This window comes from Zingiber officinale, chromosome 1A (genome assembly GCF_018446385.1).
Source record: "Zingiber officinale cultivar Zhangliang chromosome 1A, Zo_v1.1, whole genome shotgun sequence".
NCBI lineage: Eukaryota > Viridiplantae > Streptophyta > Magnoliopsida > Zingiberales > Zingiberaceae > Zingiber > Zingiber officinale.
The window spans coordinates 108,852,110-108,876,972 of NC_055987.1; the positions used below are offsets into that span (position 1 = coordinate 108,852,110).

Below are 24,863 nucleotides of genomic sequence, written 5' to 3' on the forward strand. Positions count from 1 at the left end.
CTATTGCAAGAGAGAACCGGCAACTTTCTACAAGTGTTTGGCAATTGAGAGATAAGAATTGGTGAACCATTTACATTCAAGAAACCTTACAAAGAAACCGAAACTCCTAGAATCTCCCTTTATCATAACCCAAAACACTAAACTCTTGTTTGTTGATCTTTAATATTAGATTTGTTTACCTTCACTTTGTATTTGAAACGATTGGATAGTTGTTTAGCTAATTCGCATTGAGACATTTCTAGTACTTATTCTAGTCCCTGTGGATACGATAATCTTTTATATTACTTGTGACATTTCCGTACACTTGCGGAGCGTAACAGAATCATAGATAATGGGGTCATAACCAAGTCACAATTTCTTTTATGCATATATATGATGTATGCCATGATATCTTATGATTGTATGCGATGCATGTGTAGTTTAATCATGATTAGGTCTTTTAAATATGCCTACCAAAGTTTGGTACTCACTTCTAGCTCGATCAATTGTAGTCAGGTTTTGCCAAAGCAAAGTGACTCGATTTATCTTGCTAGAGTGCGACAGGACAATTGTGATGTTCGACTACAAAAACTTTGGGTGTAACTTAACTAAGTTTAGAATTTAGAGGCATATCTCATACGATAAAATTCAAAATTATACTAGTCTTGGGTGATTAGCCAAAGCTAACTCAAGATGAGTTATAATGAAATTTCATAAGATGGGCACATGAATAAATAATCTTGTTCACACAATGATACAAGAGTTACATATGATGTAATTGGTAAATGTTGCCTACCTAAATTATACTAAGTCTTGGGCAATTAGCCAAAGCTAACTCAAGATGCGGTATAATATGGATCTTGTCCCACATGAATGTTATCGCAATTGGATTTGGGGCTAGTAGTGTGGGTAAAACCACATCCATGACTTGCTCCTACCAAAGCTTTACAATTTAGTAGGAGAATCATTTAATTAAAGGCCTAGTTAAATGATCAAAATATGATACTTATTTCTACATTTTATTGTTGTAGATCATCATGTTGTCAAATACTCTCTCTCTCTGCGATCTGTCCTTGATAAGGACAAGCTTAATGGAGCTAAGTTCCTAGACTGGTGTAGAAACTTGAGAATAGTTCTCAAGCAAGAAAGAAAACTGTACGTTCTAGAGCAGCCCATTCTTGAAGCACCCCCCCCCCCCCCCACTACTGTCACTAGAGCTGATAAGGATGCTTATAAGAAGCATCAAGATGATGCATTAGATGTATCATACCTTATGCTCGCTACCATGAACTCTGAGCTTCAGAAGCAACATGAGAACATGGACGCCTATGATATTGGTTGAACACCTTAGACAACTATATCAAGGACAAGCAAGGCATGAGAGATTTGAGATCTCTAAGGCTCTATTTCAATTCAGAATGTAAGAAGGAAGTCTCGTAGGGCCTTATGTACTCAAAATGATCGGGTATGTGGAGAACCTACAAAGACTGGGATTTCCACTAGACCAAGAATTGGCCACTGACCTAATTCTACAATCATTGTCCGAAAGCTATAGTCAATTTGTCATAAACTATAACATGAATGAAATTGACAAACTATTGCCTAAGATGTTGAGTATGTTGAGAACTGCTGAACTCAACCTTAAGAAGGCAAAGCCTAGCACCATTTTAATGGTGCCAAAGGGTAAAGGAAAATGGAAGCCCAAAAGTAAGGGTAAAACCCAAGCCAAAGGCAAGGGTAAACTCATGCATTGAAACCCAAAGGTGGAGTGGCTAAGGAAGGAACCTGCTTCCACTATAGTGAGACCGGACATTGGAAGAGGAATTGCAAATTATACCTAGAGGAAGTTAAAAGGAAGAAAAGTAAAACTTCTATCTCAGGTATACATGTTATAGAAGTCAATCTATCTATTTTTTTCTTCATGGTTATTAGATACCGGATGTGCATCTCACATTTATACTAATGTACAGGGCTTGAGAAATAGTAGAACATTGACAAAGGGCGAAGTGGATCTACGAGTAGGCAATGACTCAAAAGTTGCTGTTATAACTGTAGGAACATATTCCTTATCTTTGCCCACTGGACTTGTATTAGAACTTGAAGAGTGCTATTATGTGCTTGCCTTAACTAAGAACATCATCTCTGTTTCTTGTTTGGACAAGAAAGGAATCTCATTTGTAATAAAGGATAAATGTTGTTCAGTTTATTTCAATGAAATGTTCTATTATAGTTCACATCTTGTAATGGACTCTATGTTCTAGACTTTGACAACCCAATCTATAACATAAATAACAAGCGGTTCAAGTCTAATAATTTGAACCAAACATATCTCTGGCATTGTCGCTTGGGTCACATAAATGAGAGTCGCATATTCCAACTCCAAAAGGATGAAATTTTTGGACTCATTTGATTTTGAATCATATGAGATATGTGAATCTTATCTTCAAGGCAAGATGACAAATACTCCATTTAGTGGACATAGAAAAAGAGATAATGACTTGTTAGGACTCATGCATACAGATGTATGTGACCCTTTCAAAATAGTAACTAGAGGAGGCTACCATTACTTTATTACTTTTACTGATGATTTCAGTAGATATGACTATGTGTATCTAATGTGACATAAGTCAGAATCCTTTGAAAAGTTCAAAGAATTCAAGAATGAAATACAAAATCAACTTGGTAAGAATATTAAGATGTTTCGATCAGATCGAGGTGGGGAATACCTTAGCCAAGAGTTTCATGACCATCTCATTAAGTGTGGGATTATATCTCAACTCACTCCACCTAGAACACCACAATGGAATAGTGTATCAGAACGGAAAAATTGTACTTTATTAGATATGGTACGAACGATGATTAGTCAAATAGAACTTTCGGCTTCCTTCTAAAGACATGCTCTAGAGACGGCCGCTTTCACACTTAATCACGTTCCATCTAAGGTCATCATAAAGACACCATATACGATATGGACTGGGAAGAGTCCCAAGATGTCTTTCATGAAGATTTGGGGATGTGAGACTTATGTTCGACGATAAGTCTCCGATAAACTAGGACCCAAATCAGATAAGTGCTATTTTGTAGGATATCCTAAGGAAACAAAGTGATATTACTTCTATAATCTCATGCAAGGCAAAGTGTTTATTGCCAGAACTGGTGTCTTTCTAGAAAGGGGATTTATTTCTCAAAGAACTAGTGGGAGTACTGTCGATCTTGAAGAAATTCAAGATACACAAACTAGCACTGACACCTTGATGGAAACTGAACAGGTACCACAAGTTGTTATGGATCATGATTTTGTTACACCGCAAGATGTTGTGGAACAACAACCTGTTAAAGTAGCACAAGCTCTACGCAGATCTGATAGGATCCGTCGTAAACCTGAGAGATATTCTTTTCTCTTGTCTGACCATGGTCATGTAGAGCTTATTGGTCTCAATGAGCCTACATCTTATTAGGAAGCTGTACAGGATCCAGATTCTGAGAAATAGCTAGAGGTCATGAGATCCGAAATGGAATCCATGTACACTAACCAAGTATGGACTTTGAATCCACCTGAAGGGATCAAACTCATTGGGTGTAAGTGGATCTTCAAAGTGAAGACAGACATGAATGGTCATATGCATACCTATAAAGGTAGATTGGTGGCTAAAGGATTCAAGAAGATTCATGGTATAGACTATGATGAAACCTTTTCACCAGTCGTGATGCTCAAGTCCATTCGGATCATGTTTGCTATTGCAGCTTCTATGATTACGAGATCTAGCAGATGGATGTCAAAACTGCATTTCTTAACGGAAATCTACTCGAGGATGTGTATATGACACAACCTGAGAGTTTTGTAGATCCAAAGAATCCAAGAAAGGTGTATAAGTTGCAAAGATCTATTTATGGATTGAAGCAAGCTTCTAGAAGCTGGAATCTTTGATTCGATAATGCAATCAAAACATTTAGTTTCATTAAGAATAAAGATGAACCTTGTGTCTACAAGAAGGTTAGTGGGAGCACAGTCATCTTTCTCATATTGTATGTAGATGATATACTTCTCATTGGAAATGATATCCCTACTCTTCAATCAGTAAAGACTTGGCTTAGAAATTATTTTTCAATAAAAGACTTAGGTGAAGCAACCTACATTTTAGGCCTTAAGATCTATAGAGATAGATTTAAAAGATTGTTTGGTCTAAGCTAGAGTACATATATTGACAAGGTCCTTAAACATTTTGCCAAGAGAATTCTAAGAAAGGATTCCTACCTATGTCACATGGTGTGAGTCTTTCAAAAACTCAATGCCCCTCTTCTAAGGAAAAAGGGACCACACAGATCAGATTCCTTATGCATCTGCAATAGGGTCTATCATGTATGTCATGCTTTATACTCGCCCAGATGTCTCATATGCGTTAAGCATGACGAGCAGATACCAGTCGGATCCAGATGGAAGTCACTGGACAGCGGTCAAGAATATTCTTAAGTACTTGAGAAGGACTCAAGATTATTGCTTGATCTTTGGATGCGATGAAGATCTTGTTGTAAAGGGTTACACCGATGCTAGCTTCCAAACTGACAAGGATGATTATAGATCACAGTCATGGTATGTAGTTTGCTTAAAGTACTGTGAGCTGGAAGAGTTCAAAGCAGGACACAGTCGCTGATTCTACAACAGAAGCCGAGTATATTGCTGCATCAGCTTGATGTTGTTCCTAGTATAGCGAACCCAATAGACCTCTATTATGATAATAATGGGGCTATTGCACAGGCTAAGGAACCTCGCTCTCATCAAAGATCCAAACATATATTACGGCGATTCTATCTCATTCGAGAGATCATCGATAGAGGAGATGTCAGTATATGTAGAATACCGACCGATGCTAACATTGCGGATCCCTTGACCAAGGCTTTGGCATAGAGGAAGCATGATGGTCATACTAGGTCACTGGGTATTAGATATTCCAGTGATTGACACTAGTGCTAGTGGGAGATTGTTAGTATTAGCCGTAGTACCAATTATGAGATGATTGTAAAGGGCTCCTTTTGTATCATATTTCATTATTAATAAATGTAAAGTTGGTTATTATATTTACTTCAATTCAGTGCCGAATGAATAAGTATAATAATCTCCTAGAGTAGGAGGTTCTAATTTACAACATATCAATTGGTTGAATTGATAGTGAGATATTGTAGATATACATAGAACACTACACTTAACTATTCCTAGTCAACATTAATATGCAAGGATAATATTAATGCGTTGAGACTAGCATGTAGGTCAATGGATGACTTAATCTCACAAGTCATAGATATGAGATATCAAGTTGACACATTAATATATATTAGAGAATATATACTGAATGACCCGCTATGAGAATGTTTCATGGATCATTATATGAGTGTTATAAACATTCCCATGTGACTATTAGTATGAATAATCCTTAGACCTGAAGTCACTACGGTTCCCTACATAAGGAGTTGTATACTTTGATATCGACAAACGTCACCCGCAACAGGGTGGACCATAAAATCGATCACTGGGTATGCAATAAGTTATGCGGAGGGATGTGAGTGATGTAGATAGGATATATTCTTTCTATATGACGGAAGTGATATCTATGAGCCCCTTGATTAGTAGGACACAAGAATGCATGACCATGCTTGAATGAGTCAATATGCGATATTGAACTTATTTAATTGAGTGTGTCTACTTAGAGATCAAGAAATATAAAGATTGATAAGATGATGACACGGTCTATGCCTCATTGATCAATCTAGATATCGAGGATAGAAGGATCGAGTCATACAAGATAATAGCCATGGAAAGGTTAAGTCCGATCTCGACATTCTCGTCACTTGGATAGCAATGATGCCTTGCTAGATGTCACTCATTGCTTATGTATTCAAATATTGATTTGGATACATTGCCAACGTTACGAGAACCTATTGGGTTACACACAAAGAACAAGTCAATGGAGATGGATTCATATGATGAATCATTGAATTAAGTCTAACTCAAATTGGACTCATTGAGTTAGACTCAATTAAATCCAACTATTTGATTGAGTCCAATTCAAATTAGACTCATTGAGTCAATTGGAATGATATATAATGAGTTGGACTCATTATATGATTTCATGAATTAATTGATGATTAATGAGGTGGACTCATTATATGATTTCATTAATTTGAATTCATGAAGAAAGAGGAGTGATCAATTTGAATTGCTCATGCATTGGATGCATTGGATGAAGAGTGAACAATTTGAATTGCTCATGCATAGGATGCATTGGATTCATTGGATGAAGACAAATATTAATGTCAATTAAGGGAATTGACATTAAGACATGAGGCAATTTCATGAATCTATAAAAAGGGGGTTTTGGATTCATTTTTATGACGAGTTTTTGGTGTTCTTGCTTTTCTTCCTCCTCCTCTCTTCCACTTGGCCGAAACTTCCAAGATGGGTTGCTAGCACAACCTTTGGTTGTTTCATTCTCCACTTTGCGAGTTTGTGAGACAAACGAGGCTTGTTCGTGTGGATATCATAGAGGCGCGACCACTTGATCACGCTAAGATCCGCATCTAAAGAAACGTTGTTGTCGAGATTGCGAAGTGCACACAACAAATGTATAACTTTCTCATGTAGAAAATTAGTACTTAGTATATGATTTCCTTTCACATGGATATTCTGGAAAGGAACTAGATGTTTTCCGCTGTGCTTTTGCGTGTTTAGCGCCCTAGTTCCTTATAATTATTATGTATTATTTTATGTATAAGATCCCTATAAGCTTTGTGCCGATCATATAAATGATCAGACCCACAACCCTTTTCTTTAATTGTTAGAAGACCAAAAAAATCATTAAAGTGACCTAAAATACTAGTTTATTAGAGTTTATGACCAACATCAACTGATAATTGAAAAATATAAATTATTAACATAAATAAATAAATGCCCATATGTTCAAATAATGATTTTAAGATTTTGACATTGATATAACACTATGTCTTCTAACATTATGTATTTATCAATATGTTGCAAGGTTCTAATTTTTATATTATAGTATCATAATGATATTGATTTTTCAAATATCAAACAACGTTAATCTAACTTCTCTATTTTTTAAACATTGAACCCTCATATTCAGAATAGTCTAAACTTGCTTTTCTCGTACCGAGAACTGTCACGTACATCCAAACCAATGAAAGCTTTTTTTTTAATAGTTCTTTTTTAAAATGTGGCTTTGATAGAAAACCGGGAACCGAGTGAGACAACACAAAGGGGTAAAAGTGGAATAAAGAGCGACTTTTGGCCAATCCCAACATTGTGTGCGCCTTTTGGAAAATCTAAAGTAGTGAAAACGCCTTTTGAAAAATTATCGTCAGTGCAGAGTAGGGCAAGAGGAGATTAAATTTTGGAAACTATTTTTTAGCAGAAGAAGAAGAATTAAACAAGTTTAAATGGAAATTACCTAGTTAAAAGGATGACGAATTTGAATTTGTAAATTAAAAGATTATAAACATTAATGTATTATATCGTAAAACGCAATCCAAGATTAACTAGGAATACAATCGTCCGTTGGAATTCAATTCAGATCTTTGATTAGATTGAACTTTTGATTAGATATCTTAAACCTTTTATGTAATGAAATCCTCTAATCTAATCTAATCTCGATTAAATTAAATTAGAATATTCATTACTAATTTTGGAAGCCCTTAATTAGTAGTATCATGGCCAACATCTGTATATATATGTTCAAGTCAGTTTACTTAATCTATCGCGTCAAAATTTGCAGTAGTGTTGAAGAGATGAGCGGAGCAATGAAGAAGACGGGCAACGGGAGGCGGAAGATCGAGATCAAGAGGATTGAGAAGGAAGAAGAGCGGCAGGTGTGCTTCTCTAAACGCCGTGCCAGCCTCTTCAACAAGGCCAACGAGCTCTCCCACCTCTGCGGCGCCCAACTCGCCGTCGTCGTCTTCTCCCCTGGCGGCAAGCCCTTCTCCTACGGCCACCCCTCCTACGACTCCATCCTCGACCGCTTCTCTTGCCGGCCTTCTCCTCCTCCTAGCTGCCTTCTGCCACCGCACCCGTTCGGCAAGCCCGTGATTCACGCGCTCTGCCGCCAGGAGTCGGAGCTCAGGGAGCAACTCGAGGCGGAAAGGAGGAGGAAGGAGGCACTCAAAGAGGTGCTGCGGCGGCCTTGGGGCCCTGTGGCGGACCTGTTGAACGAGGACCTGGAGGAGCTGGGCCTTCCGGAGCTTGATAAGTTGCAGACAGCGCTGGTGCAAATACGAGCGGAGGCGGTGAGCAGAGCGGAGCAACTGGCCATGGAGACTTTACAGGCGACGAGTACGTCTGTATTTCCCAGAATCAGCTCAAACGCCGGTGCATTGGTTGCCGCCTCCCCGGCGGCAGGGAGCGCGGGGGCTCCAATGGAGTTTGCCTACATGCCGCCCTACGTCAATCGCTTGGTCTAGCGCCAGTAGTTTAGGTGGATTTTTGCATGCTTTTCAATAGTTTGTTAGTCTTTACCGAACAAATAAATAAATCAGAAGACCAAGCAGTATTAATTGTTTGAAAAATGTGTGTGTTTGTGCGCGACGGCTAATGTGGCACCGATTTTTTTTCCTTTTATTTTTGGAAATCCAAAATTTTCTCGCCGCATTTCCTTTTATTTTCTAAAACCTAATTTTTTTTCTCGCTCGCCGATCTCCGCCATCTTTCATCATTACTGCCGCCATCTTGTCGAGAGCCGCCGACCCGTTGCCCTGACGCTGTCCCTATCGCTATCTTTTGTCGCTGCCGACGTCGTCTGTTGAGAGCCGCCGATGCCGACCCATCGCCACAACGTCGTTCCTACCACCGTCTTTTGTAGCTGCCACCACCATTTGTTGAGAGCCGCTGCCGCCGTCCCGTCGCCGCAACACCATCCCCACCATCATCCCTCTCCGTTAGACCCCTCCTTAGTTTTGCTATTTGCATATTAAGTTTCCCTTCTTAAATCATCCCTTAGCCATTCTCCTGAAACAATCCAAACGAAGAGTAAAGTGAAGGCTGGAGATTTTCATCACCTCTATCACTTCTCCCTCTGTCAAAGACGCGTATTCTCATCTCGTCTAGCATTTGTTATCCGAGATCCAGCTCTAATTTGTCTCTCTAACTTTCTCAAGTTTAAACGGCTGAAATTTAGAAATCGATGATTGGCGTGCAACAGTGCACCATGTCGCTGAACGTTTAAAAAATCCACCCTAATAACGCATGAGGCCTAAGCCATTCTTTGGACTTGGAAGAGTTAGTGATTCCTGAAGTAGACTCAAACTCAAGCGCCTAAAGGATGCAAAGATATAATGCATCTATTCTACTTCCTATTCTCCATGGTTATCATTATGTTGTTCAAAGTTTTGCGATTGTTAGCCTATTTGATTTGTTTCTTTAATGCTACATATACTAGAATCTTCATGATTTATAATTTCTCTCTCTTCTATTTGTTTCTGTGATGTTGAATGTAAACATTTCTCTTTGGCGATGACAACTACATGAGAATACAGTGATGTTAGATTACTAACCAATTTTTAACTATTCTACGAAATGATACACTTTTTATATGGTACTTATCAAACCTCCACAGTCCAGCAACATTCTCTCTTTTTTTTTTTTTTTTGCCTATTTAATTTAGAATATTTTTGTGGCTATATGGTGATATGCAGAGCTTCACTTTATCTATCTCTGAAATTCCCCAGCAATGGAAGAAAATGATCAACTATACATTCCCCAAGTTGCAGATGATCGAAGTCAAAATATGGGATAAAATTCTCATTAATAGAGAAGACATTTTCGTTCTATAATCAATATGCACAAGAATTTGGATTTAGTGCAAGGATAAATAATAGCAAGAAAAATAAGATGAAAAATGAAGTTGTGTTGAAAATATTTGTATGCTTTAAAGAAGGGCATAAAAATGATCAACGAAATAAACAGGTAAAAGGTGATCAATGGACAAGGGAAAGAGCACGTGGCGAAATTAGAACTGGTTATAAGTCAAAGATTTTACTTGTCAAGAAACAAACTAGACCTAATTGGGTTGTCACTAACTTCATGGAAGATCATAATCATCCACTTTTGATTCCTTCAAAGGTGTATTTGCTACGCTCACAGCGTAATGTTTCAATAGCAAAGAAAACATTGACTCAACCATTTTCAGAGGTCAATGTGCCAACTTGCCAACAAATGTAAACAATACCAATGACTTAGAAGCGGATCTTGGGCGTAGTCGTTCTCGATGCATTGACTCAACCGTTTTCAGAGGTCATGTTGATTAAGTTTGTTTCTTCTACTGAGCCCATGGAATGTGGTATCGTAGCCGTAGATGCTATGGACGGTGTTTTCTGTTTGTTTAACCATGCCAAATTTTTCTTATGGTAAAATTGGCATAAGTTTTGATGCTGAGTTGTATAAGGAAATGGAAAATGAACTGTTCCACATGTTTTAGGCCAATATATTTTTTCGGTGAAAGTTTCTCCAGCCAAACTGTATTTAGTTGGGTCTTGGTAAGGATCCTATAGCCAAGAGCTTCCTTGAAGAGAAGCCCACCAATGTTTTAATTGTTCGGATAAGAGTTTAGGAGAAAGTCATTCTTTATCAGGATGAGAGGGATATTCTTCAAATGGTAGTAATTGAACATTAAGTCCTTACACATCAGGTTTAATGACATGTCTGGCTGGTTCTGTTTAAGCAGAGAGCCACTCAGGCGGAGAGCTGTCAAACGTAGCTAAGATAAAAGTTTCCTTCTCTTCAAGTAAGTGTTGAATAAGTCGTCCAAGTGTTTGTGGTAATAAGGGAATGAAGTCTAATTCCTGTATCCATAATTGATGTAAAAGTCCATAATTCATAAGTGAATTAGGAGTAATAAGTCTTCCTCTATAATTTTTTCTCTAGAATTTTTCTAGTTGTATATTTGCTTGTCTAATTGAATATAATAATTGACATATGCAACCTAAGTCTGTAGGTTGAGAGCATTGTGGAAACTGATTTGTACAGGGGAGTTTGTCTGAGTATTCTTCAGTACAAGTAATCATCATCCTTGGAGTAGGGTTTTGATGAAACAAATTCAAAGCGTCTGCAAGTTCTAAAAAAGTTTTATATGATGAAGTGTCTCCCAACATTCTTAAATACACTATAATATCTTCTAGAAGGGTTTTGAGGGAGAAGAGATTGTTTTTCTTTTTCTGGCCTTAAAGTACTTCTAAGGATTGATAATGTAGAAGTCTAAGTGGTACAGAAAGAAGATCTGTCTCTTGCCTTGTTGGGCTTGTAGAAGAAGTAGTTGTCATTAAATAAGTTTTATCTTCTTGTATTTTGCTTTCTAAATGAAGTGTTGAGCTTATCGTAAAGTTAGGGCCTAATTTTTCTCTGAGTAAGTCATAAGCCTCATTAAGTGAATAAACCCCTTATAAAGAGGTTTATCTTCTTCTGGAAGTAATACTTTTACTTCATCCCAAGTTGCATATAGGCCTGCATACGACCTAGGTAAAATAGCATAGCATGAGAATTTCTTCCCAAGGGGTTTTTGAATAGTTGTAATTGTTAGGACCTTCGGATGGCTAGAGAGAGGGGGTGTGAATAGCTTCCTCTAAAACTCAATTAGTCTCCTCACAAAAGTTTGTTAGCACAGCGGAAATAAGCAAAAGAAAAACTGATGCAAGAAAAAGAAACAACCCACCACTAACACAACAAGGATGTACGAGGTTCGGGGATAACTTGCCCTTACTCCTCGGCGTATCCGTAAGGTGGACGATCCCTTGATCTTTCGGTAGATCACACCCCGGACAGATTCCGGCTAAGTATTTCTCCTTCTTGGTGGAGTAACCTCTCCACAAAGTCTCAGAAAAGATTTGAAATGAAGCACAAGACTTACAGAGTTTAGTGGATAAAAGGAATGAACAATAAACTTACAACCATGATGAAAGCAAAGCGCAAAGACAAAAGAAGTTCCTCAGCCAAGAGCTCAAAAACACAGCACTCTTGCTTGATCGACAGAGAGTTTTTGAAAATCCTCACTCAAACCTCTCTTCTTCCTTCTTCTTATTCCTCTGCTTTCTCACTGTCTTCAGCCAGAGCTGAATCACTGCGACCAACTCAGGCGTCGCCAATCACTCTTCCTCCTCATCTGGTTCTCTGAACTCACACCAATACCATCCATGGTCTTCACTGGTGTCTCTGAGCTCGAACCAATAAGCAAGAGTCAAGCTGTTGCCAACTGATCGCAGCCAGTGAACGTTGACGCTCCAATTGCACCATTTGCAGCGAAACATAGCAGAAAGAGCACTTGGTCTTATTCTTCTGATGGAGCTTAATTTGAATTTAAGAATTGGCACGACACCTGCAACCTGTAACTCAAAAAGCTCACAGCAGATGGTTAGATCAGATGAATCAGAAATCGCAGAGAAACAGCAGAAGACAAACGACATCGTTGTGGATCGGTCAACAGACCGATCCATACCCCTCTGGACCGATCAGGACACATCCTGATCGGTCTAGGATGATGCTGATCGGTCTGTGGACCGATCAGCCTATAGGTGGATCGGTCCACAGACCGATCCCCCTATTGATCCCCCTGTTGTTCTGAATCACATCGCTTCTTACTGATCGGTCACCAGACCGATCAGATAACCCATAGAAAGTTACTGTGTGGTTACTGATCGGTCACGAGACCAATCAGATAACTAAGGTATCACTGGATCGGTCGACAGACCGATCCAGACAGCCAAAGTATCACTGGATCGGTCAACAGACCGATCCAATGCCTCTGTTGGTTTTAGGGCTTCCCAGCCCTAAACCCTAACGTCTTCCTGGTCCAGAGAACGAGCTACCGAGCCCTCTCTGACCTAGTCTGGAGAACGAGCTACCGAGCCCTCTCTGACCTAGTCTGGAGAACGAGCTGCCGAGCCCTCTCCGACTTCGTCCGGTCCAGAGAACGAGCTACCGAGCCCTCTCTGACCTAGTCCGGAGAACGAGCTGCCGAGCCCTCTCCGACTTCGTCCGGTCCAGAGAACGAGCTACCAAGCCCTCTCTGACCTAGTCCGGAGAACGAGCTACCGAGCCCTCTCCGACTTCCACGTCCGAGTCAGAGAATGAGCTACCGAGCCCTCTCTAACCTAGTCTGGAGAATGAGCTACCGAGCCCTCTCCGACTTCGCGTGCCAAGTATCCGTACTTGGACTTTTCCTCTCCACATGATCAACCTTGATCATTAATCAGTCTGAGTTTAATTAATATCTGATACAAACTTAAATCAGTATCAACATCAAAACAACAGCCAGGTCAGATTGTATTAACAGTAATGAAGTAATTTGAGATAGTATTGATGATAGTTATTTTTTGACTTGCTATGCCTGGTGAAGTAGGAATATTCCAAATATTATCAATTAAGCATTGCTGTATGTGATCAAGTTGAACTCTGAGAGGGAAGTCACAAGTATCTCCTTTATGAGAGAATTGAGGAAGTTCTTGATTACCAAATTTCATGGTCTTTTGATATCCATAAGTGCAAACTCTTTTCTGTATATCCATTGCTGCAGCAAATGTTAAGTTAGTAATCTTGATAAAGTATCAGCAAGAGAATTAGCACTACCTTTAATATGTTCACATTGAATTATAAGTCCATTGTTAAGAATGACATCTGTAAATTTGAGCCAACGTTTTGAGCCTAACCCTTTTCTTACTTCTTTAGAATATTGGCTATATTTTACTATAGGTTCACAATCAGTTCCTATCATAATTTTTGATTTATTACAAATAAATAATAAGAAAGCTTCTAAACAATAAATTACGGCTAATAATTCAAAATCTAATGATATAAGTCTCCCCTTTTCTTTATATTGTCCTGAAGCATATCTGTATAAGTGTTATGAAGTTTTAGGGTCATATTTGGATTTTTTACTAAGTAATATTCCTCCCCAACCCATTGCACATCCATCGGTTTCAATGACTAAATAATCCAAATCTAGGGGTAAAGTTAAATGGGGTAATTATTGAACCATTACTTCGATTTATTTGACTAAATCAATGTCTTGTTGGTTAAAATATCTCTGCCTAGTTTGTAAAGTTTTATTATACAAGGGATCATTAATTTTCCCAATATCTTTTAAATAGGGTGTAGCATAGTTAAGTAATCCTAAAAAGGATCTAAGTGTTTTAATAACTTCCATTTTATCTGAAAATGTTAAAATTTTGCTGGTGATATGAGCTTGAAGTGTTATCTTTCCTTGACCAATTAGGTTGCCTAAGAATTTAATATAAGGAACAGCGAGTTTCATTTTTCTTCTTGAAACAATTAACCCATGTTTTTCAAACAGATTGAAAACCATATGTAAGTGTGTGTAATGCTCTTCTTTTGTTTTTGAAAACACCAAAATATCATCAATGTAGACACAAGTGAAGTTTGTAACGGGTTGAAATATGTCATCCATTTTTTGCTGAAAGACCTGAGGGGCTACTTTTAAGCCAAAAGGCATGACTAGCCATTCAAAATGTCCTTCAGGGCAGGAAAAATCAGTTCAGGGAATTGAATCTAGATGCATTTTTACTTGCTAAAATCCTGACTTTATATCGAATTTAGAGTACCATTTGGAATGTTGAATTTTGTTGATTAATTGTTCTTTATCTGGTATTTTGTATTCATCTTCATGACAATTATCATTAAGTCTTTTATAGTTAAATATCATTCTAGACTGTCCTCTTTTCTATTCAGCTCCTTTATTGACTATAAACGCAGGACTTCTATGTCTAGAATCTGATCTCTGGATGGCTTGTAATGCCAGGAGTTAGGTAATATACATCTTGCATTATTCTATGTCCCAATTGGAATATTTTAAGTCTTGTGCTTTAATGGTTAAGTCTGGATTCATTAAATTTAAATGAGGTACAGATTTTTCTTCTGTTTCTATTTCAGGTATCATTGAAGTGGGTTGATAATTGTTGGGTGCTACTTGGAATTCCATTCTGTTTCCCCTGTACAAAAATTTGTACAAGTACAGAACTTTTCCTAGCAGCTCACGTGCTCTACTGAAGTTAAACATGGATTGCAAATGAAACTTAACATTTTTAATCCAAGTTGTTCTTCAGAAGTTAAACTTGGATTGGAAACGAAACTTAACATTTTTACTCCAAGTTCAACCCATGTGTTCTTTAGAAGTTAAACCATATTACAGAAGTTGATTAAATATCTATTTCAAGGATTAGCTTCCAAGTTAAACATGACGAGGCACTCGGCCTTCTTAGATATGGGATCATCCACCACTTCTTAGATAAAGCCTTTCAAAGAAATTGAATATTTAAATTTCTTACTGTAATCCTAGGTTTAACTACAGAAACCTCAATAGAAGCACAAGATTTCTAGTCTCTTGTGTTGGTATTTCAAGATCCATATAAAGAACACAAACTAATTATGCAGCGGAAACAAATAGCTAGTTATACCTTTCTTTATAGCTTAAAGACCTCTTGATCTTCTGCTGTATTCCTCTCCTCCTCTTAGACGTCGTGTGGACGACGATCTACCAAGACAACTCCACACGAACCTCCTTCTTTACCTACAAGTTTCGGCCACCAAGGGATGCCAAAATAGGAAACTTCCTTCTCTTCTTCTTCCCCTCTAAGCAACCGGCCACAAGGTACTTCTTCTTTTCTTTCAAGTTTCGGCCACCAAGAAGTGATGGCCGCTGGGCTTAGAAAGAAGAGGATGTGTGTCGCCGGCCTTAGAAAGAAGAAAGGAAGAGATGTCGGTCAAGGAAAAATAAGAGAGGAATTATAGAGATGTGTGTTGCACCATAAGGCACCCTCTGCCTCTCTTTTATAATCCTTGGTAATGGCTAAAAAGGATATTTTAATTATAATTAAAATCTCTCTCTTTTAAATTTCCTATTGTGGATGGCTACAAAAGGAAAGTTTTAAAAAAATTAAAATATCTCTATTTTAAACATTGTAGATGGCTACAAAAAAGGAAAATTTTTAAAATTAAAACTTCTCTTTTAAATCATGGTTACAAAAAGGAAAGTTTTAACAAAAATTAAAATCTCTCTTTTAAGGAAAGATTTTAAATTTTAAAATTCTCTTTTAAAACCATGTGGATGACTTCAAAAGAGGAAAGATTTTAAAATTAAAATCTCTCTTTTAAATCCCTTTGTACATGGTTATAAAAAGAAGGTTTTTAACAAAATTTTATTTTAAATAAAACCTTTCCTTTTCTTTTCTACTATGGACGGCCCCATGCTTGGTCACCAAGCATGGCTTGGCCAACCCACAACTTGGGCACCAAGCAAGGCTTGGTCGGCCCCTTGCTTGGGCACCAAGCAAGGATGTGGCCGACCCCTAGCTTGGGTAAGAAGCTGGGCTTGGGTGGATGCGAGACTTATATCTAGAGGCTACAATAGGGACCTAGAGGAGGAATTGGTTTTGATCTCCCGATGAGCTTGAACTTCCTATGTTCGACCTAAACACCCAACTCAAGTTAATCAATAATAACTCATACCACTAAAGAGTTATTATTGAACTACCACACCAATCCCATATTATATTATGGGCTCCTTCTTATCATGAGTACATTAATCTCCCTGTGTTTAATATATCGAATGTTCATTAATTAAATGAGTTACTGACAACTCACTTAATTAATATCTAGCTCCAAGAGTAGTACCACTCAACTTTATTGTCATGTCAGACTAAGTCCACCTGCAGGGTTTACATGGTAATCCTTATGAGCTCCTCAAGGGGACATCATAAATGGATCTATGGACATCATAAATGGATCTATGTAGGAAACAATGCAAGACTTGAAGTCAAAGGAGTCAACACTTGCAAACGTAATCTCCGTGGTGGTAGTGTTTTGTTTCTACATGATATCCTGTATGCTCTTGAAATTCGACGAAATCTGGTTTTCGTCACTTATCTTCTTGATTTAGGTTATTGTGTAAATTTTTATAGCTGTTGTGTGGAACTTCGAATTAACTCTGTGTTAATTGGGCATGATTATGCGATAAATGGTTTTATAGTTCTTTATGTAAAACCAAATAATAATGATGGTTATTTTTCAAACATTGCTCTTACTAGTAATGCCGATGTTAATGATGAAATTTGGCATACTAGACTAGGACATATAGGACAAGAACGAATGAATACATTAGCTAAGGAGGGCCTTTTTAGGCACTCATGCTAAGATAAACTTGTCTATATGTGAGCATTGTTTTGCTAGAAAGGCAACTAGGAAACCATTTGGTAAGACTATTAGGGCTGAATCATCATTGCAATTAATTCATTCGGATATTTATCGTCCAATAAATGTGAAGGCTAGAAATGAGAGTTCGTATTTCATTACATTTATTGGTGACCTCACTCGTTTTGGTCATGTGTATTTGATTTCTCATAAAAATGAAGTATTAGATTGCTTCATTCGTTACTTGAACGAAGTTGAGAATCAATTGGAACGTAAGGTTAAAACTTTGTACACTGATCGTGGAGGGAAATATTTGTCTAATATGTTTAAGACAATATGTAATGATAGAGGGATTATTAGATAGCTGACAATCCCTGTAACTCCACGGTAAAATGGGGTTGCTAAAAGAAGAAATAAGATTCTTCTTGAAATGGTTAGGTCTATGATGGCGCAAGCTAATTTGCCAATCTCCTATTGCTGAGATACATTATTAGTTGCGGCTTATATTTTTAACAAAGTGCCTTTAAAGTCAATTCCATCTACCCCATATGAACATTGGACAGACAGAAAATTGAATTTAAGTAATCCGAGACCCTGGGGTCAGCTGCTTATATTCATGATAGTTCTTACAAGTATAGAAACTGGGACCAAGGGGTAAGAAATATATTTTTATTAGATATCATGAGACCTCCAATGTTATGTTTTCATAGGTGAGCAACTAGATGGAACCATCTTCGAAATTCGAGAGATGTAATTTTTCTCGAAACTGAGTTCCCAATATGAGGTGAAGTTGATAAGACAATTCTTCTATATGGGATAGAAAAGGAGGATTATGTTCCTTTATCAACAAATCAGGAGATGCCTGAATCTAGTCAACATAGTGGGAGAAATTTTCCACTGAATGAGTCAGTTTCTCAACAGTCTAACCTACGAAGAAGTAGTCGTCAGATTATTCCTCGAAGAAGGTTTGATATTGAGAATGAGGCATTGATGATTCTCCCAGTTGACGATGAGGAGCCTCAAACAATTGAGGAAGCTTTGAGAAGCTCAATAAGAGAAAAATGGAAAATTACAATGGATGAGGAGATGGAGTCAATGAGAAAGAATTAAGTTTGGTATTTAGTCGATCTTCCTCTGAGCCAAAGGGCTATTGGGAATAAGTGAATTCTCAAAATAAAGAGGAAAACAGATGGATTAATTAATCAATACAAAGCTCGATTAGTTGCAAAAGAATATACCCAAATGAAGGGTATTGATTTTGAAGAGACATTCTCCCCAGTTATGAAGTTTATGTCAATACGTGTCATCCTAGCTATAGTAGCACAATTTGACATGAAATTATATCAGATGGATGTAAAAATGACTTTCCTTAATGGTAATCTTGACGAAGAAATCTATATGGTACAACCAGAAGGTTATGTTGCTGAAGGCCAAGAAAATAAAGTATGTAGACTTGAGAAGTCTATATATATATGGGCTAAAGCAATCATCAAGACAATGAAACATAAGATTTAATGAAGTCATTTTGTCTTATAACTTCGGAATGATCAATAAGGATCATTGTGCTTACCTAAGAAAAGAAAAAGGAAAGTTTGCTATTTTATCATTATATGTTGATGATATGCTAATAGCTGGAAGCGACATAAAGTGTGTGATAGAAGTCAAATCCTGACTTTCATCACAATTTGACATATAGACATGGGAGAAGAAGAGTACATCTTAGGAGTGAAGATCATTAGAGATCGATCAAAAAGGCTTTTGGGTTTGTCTCAAGAAGCTTATATCACTAAGATGCTACAACACTTCAATATATCAGATTGCAATATTGAACAGACACCTATAGCGAGAGATACTATCTTGAGCAAAAGTATGTATCCCAAGACTCTTGAGGAAATAGCCGAAATGAAGAAAATACCATATGTCAGTTCTATTGGTAGTTTGATGTACACTATGTTGTGTACTTATCTTGATATAAGCTATGGTGTTGGCTTAGTTAGTCGTTTCCAGTTAAACCCAAGATCGAGACACTGGAAAGTGGTTAAGAGGATAATTAAATACCTCAAAAAGATAATAGATTATGTATCTATTTTTCAAGGATCTAAGATAAGCCTGAGTGGCTACACAAATACAGATTGGGAAGGAGATCTTGATGACAGAAAATCCACATCAGTCTATACATTCTTGTTAAATGATGGCGTCATCTCATGGAATAGCAAGAAGTAGGCTTGTGTAGCCTTGTCGACAATGGAAGCTGTGTGGCTTGCGCATTAGTTGTGCAACAATCTGTCTGGTTGAAAAAGGTTCCTGAAGCATTTGAAGATTGTTGAGGACAGTGGGAGTCATGCTACAGTGTACTATAACATTAAGTTGAGGATCCCAAATATTACAGCAAAGGCAAGCATATAGAATTAAGTATAATTTTATAAGGGATATTGTGGACAAGAAAATGATAATTCTTGAGTATATCCCTACACGAACTATGCTTGCAAATCCTTATACTAAGTCATTGACTAAAGAGTCATTTCAAAGAATGGGAAGTCTTTGTGACTTCGTAAAATAACACGTTGTAAAATGTCATGATCTATTCAGTGTATAAGTTGTTACATTTTTGGATTAAAGTCTCGATGAGCATGTTGACAGGTTAAGATTGGTCCACTCACATAGATAATCGTCTCTATTTGTTAAGTATAAATAGAGGTAAGATCGTTACTTATGGGACAACTTATGCAGCTGTGAATAGAGACATACCTATAAGTTAAGGTCGCCTTGATAATTGTGTCAAGATAAGATCATTTATGTAATAATCGAAGTACATGAACCCACCATTTACTAAATCTGTTGAAAGTCAGATTGAAATTCATATATTGAATTCAGGATTAGACATTAGGTATGTCTAGATCGAAATCTGTATGATATTAAAATTTGAGAAAAATATGCGTTCTTTTTAGTAAAGAGAATAACATCGTAGCATGTGATTCATACCACATGTGCTATTGCGACAATAAAGGTAGTAGGAGAATGGATCCCTGTTTCTCTACTATGTGAGACCTTTAAGATTATAAGTTAATCTCAGTTTTTGGCCTTAGTGACTATTTAGCTATTTACTTGAAGTTTTAATCAGTGTCTGCTACTTTAGCATGTATCATATGACTATGGATGATTCGGTCTATAAAACAGAACTAGGAAAGCAACTGATTTAAATGAATAGATTCTAGCTAAAAAGGAAGATTAAATAGATTTATATCTTTTGATGTTATTCACTGTCGACTCATTTCTGTTATGTATAGAAATGAATGTGAATATTGAATATGGAACATGCTCTTAACATATTGGTCATTGTAAGGGATTAGAGATGTTCATATTGATGTAAATGAAGATTATTTAACCTGGGTACAAAGCAAGACATGGAAATCTCCAAGATAATAGTTATGTGCCACTGGGAGATTGGATGTTTTCTGGATAACGGATATGTTCCGCCAGAAGAGAGGCTATATGCCATTACAAAAGTGTCTCTAATTCATTTGGAAGAGCGGCTAAGTAAAGTGTAACAACTTTGTTAGCAGTGATCGCTCAGAGAGCAGCTATGTAAGGTGTAACAATTTTCTTAGCAATAATGTTCAATATGCTTGTTGTCGCACGAACCATTTTTCCTAAAGTATGAATTGAATGTTCTTATTTGATTTTTGTGACTAACTAGTATTTATTTGGTCTTTGTGACTAATTAATGTTTTCCTCTAGTCTTTGTGACTTGATTACAATATGGTCTAAGTGACTTATTTACATGGTCTTTGTGACAAGATAAACTTTATGGATTGACTTGGACGAGTGGGAGATGTTGGAAGATGAAAGGGCACCCCTTCCCCTTCATCTTCTAGTCCATTCATTTCCTCCATTAATGGAGGAAGAGGAAGAGTCATCTTCCTCAATATATATATTCATCCAAGCAAAAGAAAAAAGAGAGAGGGGAGTTGTTGTGTGCAAGGTTGAGAAATGGTTCGTCCCATATCGGAAAGGTCATTGTGCAAGGTTCGTCCATTTGTACAAGATTGTAAGAGGATAGAAGAACATTCAAGATTGGTTTGTCCAATCTCGCAAGAGGGATTTGGTTTGTGAACCATGAAGAGTTTTCCGATTCTGTGATCGTTCTTCCATCTTCAAGTCTTACCGGTGCTGATTGCAGATCTGCGAGAGATCGCTATAAGTGTTTATAGTTTTCATGTTTATTGTTTTTCATGCTTAGAACTGTCTACAGTATGACCCTCTAACATTTGGCGGAAGGTCTTATACTTGTCATCAAGAGTATCCAAAGATGAACGAAAATCAGGGAAATTGAATCTGGAGCCCCCCATATTGTCGTAGGCAAATGAATGCCTTGCAGTCTCAGGAATATGGTGAGGTTTGGACCTCGGTAAGTCTCGGTTCTATGGGAGGAGGACTTAGGCTGGGTTTTTGGGGTAGGTGCAAGGTCAATGGATCTTTAATGACCAAGTACTTTTTATACATTATATATTATATTGTCTTTAGAGACAAATAGAAATGAACAATATGATTTATTATTGTTCTCCTATTCTTTTCTTTATCACCCGCTTCCTATTCGTCTTCTTATAGAAACCCCCTACTACTATTTATTTTCATCGTTTATCATTATAGAGTGAGTGAAACTTCCGTATCATGATTAATAACCAGAAGGAAATGTTGGTGAAACTCAAATCTTAGTTCATGTTCTGGTTGGCTTTTTGTACTGTTGTTGTATATCTCAACTCTACAAGTTGTTGGAAACAGAGAAAATTGGCACTCTGCCATTAGTCACGCTGCTGACAGCTAGTACTCCCTGAATATGCAGAAATTAACTTGCTGTGATGGTTAGAATGCTGGAGTATAGTATTAGTTATGATCGTCTTGCTTGTTTGTACATGCTAGAATGATGGCATTCGCTGCTGGAATGCTGGGGTGTCAACAATCAAACAGGTGTGTTCAAAATTTAAAGCTACACCATCCACGAACATCGTCATACCGACGCTTTGGTGATTTGAACAGTCCGGCTTATCAATGAGCTGACATTTTGGACACGGTTGGAATTTCTACATATTTGATCCAACATATATTACTTCTTGTTAGTTGAATATGGCCTCTCTGCAGTGGTCAAATGTACCTTCCCGATTTATCTCTAGATAAATGGTCGTTGGGCAGGCCATGTGATGTCGTGCCGTTGGGGTGACGGATTTCACTATTTTTGCTGCAATTGTTAGTTAAATATAGCTCCTTGTTTGTTGCTGAACTTGCTAAATATGACTTATTTTGGTAGTTGAAGTTTCAGAAAATTTGTTAGAGACACTTGTTAGTAGTAGAAAATGAGACTATTGGAAATGTGAATGGAATAAAGAGATGGAGACGAAGAGACTCTATTGTGCATGAGTTTAGTCCCACATTAGAAGTCTCTTGGCTTTATTGTTGGTTTAAATTATGACACATGCATTGACATTGTAAACATATGCATGGGGAGAGACTCTCTCACGCGTGAGTACGCAGGGGTGGGTACAAATCCAGGGCCCGGATTGTACCGAACCAAGGTTGACTCGTGCGCGAGCACGACTTGTGCATGTCGAATGCCGGACCGGTTGAGGTAAAATTTACCCAAAAGAATGAACCAACATATAGCCACTTGAATCTTGCTCAAGGATGTAATGGAAGCATTAATGTGAAATTAATGCTGATTCCGTAACGTCTCGACATTAATGACGGCATTAAACTCATTAATGGTGATTTCGTAACGTCTCAGTATTAATGACGACATTAATCTCATTAATAATGATTCTGTAACGTCTCGACATTAATGAAGACATTAAAGCCATTAATGACGAAATTAAACTCAGCATTAAATGATCATAATTTGATCATTTATTGCAGGCAAGATGAGAGCTCCTATATAAGGAGCTGGATCTTGAGCAAAAAGAGAAAAAAAAACGAAAGCAAAGCGAAAGCAAGAGAATTCCTCCACCTTCGTTCATTGATTCTTTTCTCTCAATCGTGCATCCGCTCGGCTAAACTATTTGTGATAGCACTCAAGTGCATTCTCAGTTCGCCACGAACAACCAGTGCTTGGTTGCGTTCGTGGTCTTGCCGTTGTATCCTGGGAAACAGACGATCCGAGAAAACCTCGAAGCACAGCCGGAGGTGGGACAAATCTGTTTCAAGGAAACTGCGTCGATCGCAGGCCTCGGTCCGGTGCTCTGTTTGTCCGCTCGGTTGGACTCTTCATTTGCTGGGTCGGCCACTCGCCCTTCTAATCTGCCCGACTGGTCTCGCGCTCTGTCTGCCTATCCTTCAGTCTGCTCAGACGATCTGATTGCTCAGACTCTGAGGTCAGAAAAACCAGCCCCTGCTGGCAGCCTGAGATTATATGCTCAGGTCATCTTAACTGTGAGTTGAATTTAATTCGAGTATTTAGATTTAACTAATTTCCTGTAAATCTTCGGCTACAGATTGTTTGGTATCCAACAGTCTTGAAACAGACTCGATTCTATTGAGATGGCCACGGAACGAAATGTTGAGGTGCAACAGACTCAACATGTTCAGGCCCCCTCCGCCCCGATTGGAACTGTGCCAATCAGTCATGGGGAAAGGCCAGAGAAGTTCAGTGGACTAAACTTCAAGAGGTGGCAGCAGAAGATGCTCTTCTATCTGACCACACTCAATCTGGCTCGGTTCTTGACCGAGAACCCTCCCAAACGCACTGAGGATGCTGATGCGCAAACCATCAGTACAGTGGAGGCATGGACTCATTCCGAGTTCCTTTGCCGAAACTACATCCTCAACTGCCTTGCCGACTCGTTGTATGCTGTGTATAGCATGAAGAGTATGGCTAAGAAACTGTGGGAGTCCCTAGACAAGAAATACAAGACGGAGGACGCAGGGGCAAAGAAGTTCATCGTGGGCAGATTCCTGGACTATAAGATGATTGACTCCAAGACAGTGATCAGTCAAGTCCAGGAGCTTCAGGTGATCTTGCACGAGATCCACTCAGAAGGGATGGTTCTGAGTGAAACCTTCCAAGTGACTGCTATCATCGAGAAGCTGCCTCCCGGCTGGAAGGATTTCAAGAACTACCTGAAGCACAAGCGGAAGGAGATGAATGTGGAGGAACTCATCGTTCGACTTCGCATCGAAGAAGACAACAAGAGTTCAGAGAGAAAGTTGTTCTCTCCGGCTACTGTCAAAGCCAACGTGGTCGAGCACGGACAAAGCTCGAAACGGAAGAACCCCAAGTCTTCCAAGATAGGACCCAAAGGAGGCATCAGCAAGAAGAAATTCTCTGGGAAGTGCTTCAACTGTGACAAAGTGGGTCACAAATCTTCAGACTGCAGAAAGCCGAAGAAGAAGCAGGAGGCCAACCTGAACGAGGGACCAGAAATGGACGACCTCTGCACTGTGGTCTCTGAGCTGAACCTGATCGGTTCAAACCTGCGACAATGGTGGATCGATACTGGAGCCACTCGACATGTCTGCTGCAACAAGGAGCTGCTCCACAACTTCGAAGAAGTCACTGGAGACAAACTGTTCATGGGGAACTCAGCAACCTCGGACATCACGGGCCAAGGAAAGGTGGTGCTGAAGATGACCTCGGGCAAGGACCTCACTCTGAACAATGTGCTGTATGTTCCGAAGATTCGGAAGAATTTAGTGTCCGGAT

General features: G+C 38.4%; 1 protein-coding gene across 1 annotated transcript; it reads left to right on the forward strand.

The window, feature by feature from the left end:
* Nucleotides 1–7,776: 7,776 nt before the first annotated feature.
* LOC122001388 (agamous-like MADS-box protein AGL29) lies at nt 7,777–8,445 on the forward strand. The gene has a single exon (XM_042556104.1). It carries the CDS (start codon nt 7,777–7,779, stop codon nt 8,443–8,445), a length of 669 nt encoding a protein of 222 aa, XP_042412038.1.
* The last annotated feature ends 16,418 nt before the right edge of the window (nt 8,446–24,863 follow it).

Bases quoted from the DNA above. Each gene is read 5' to 3' on its own strand.
- LOC122001388 (XM_042556104.1), top strand. From the start codon at position 7,777: ATGAGCGGAGCAATGAAGAAGACGGGCAACGGGAGGCGGAAGATCGAG.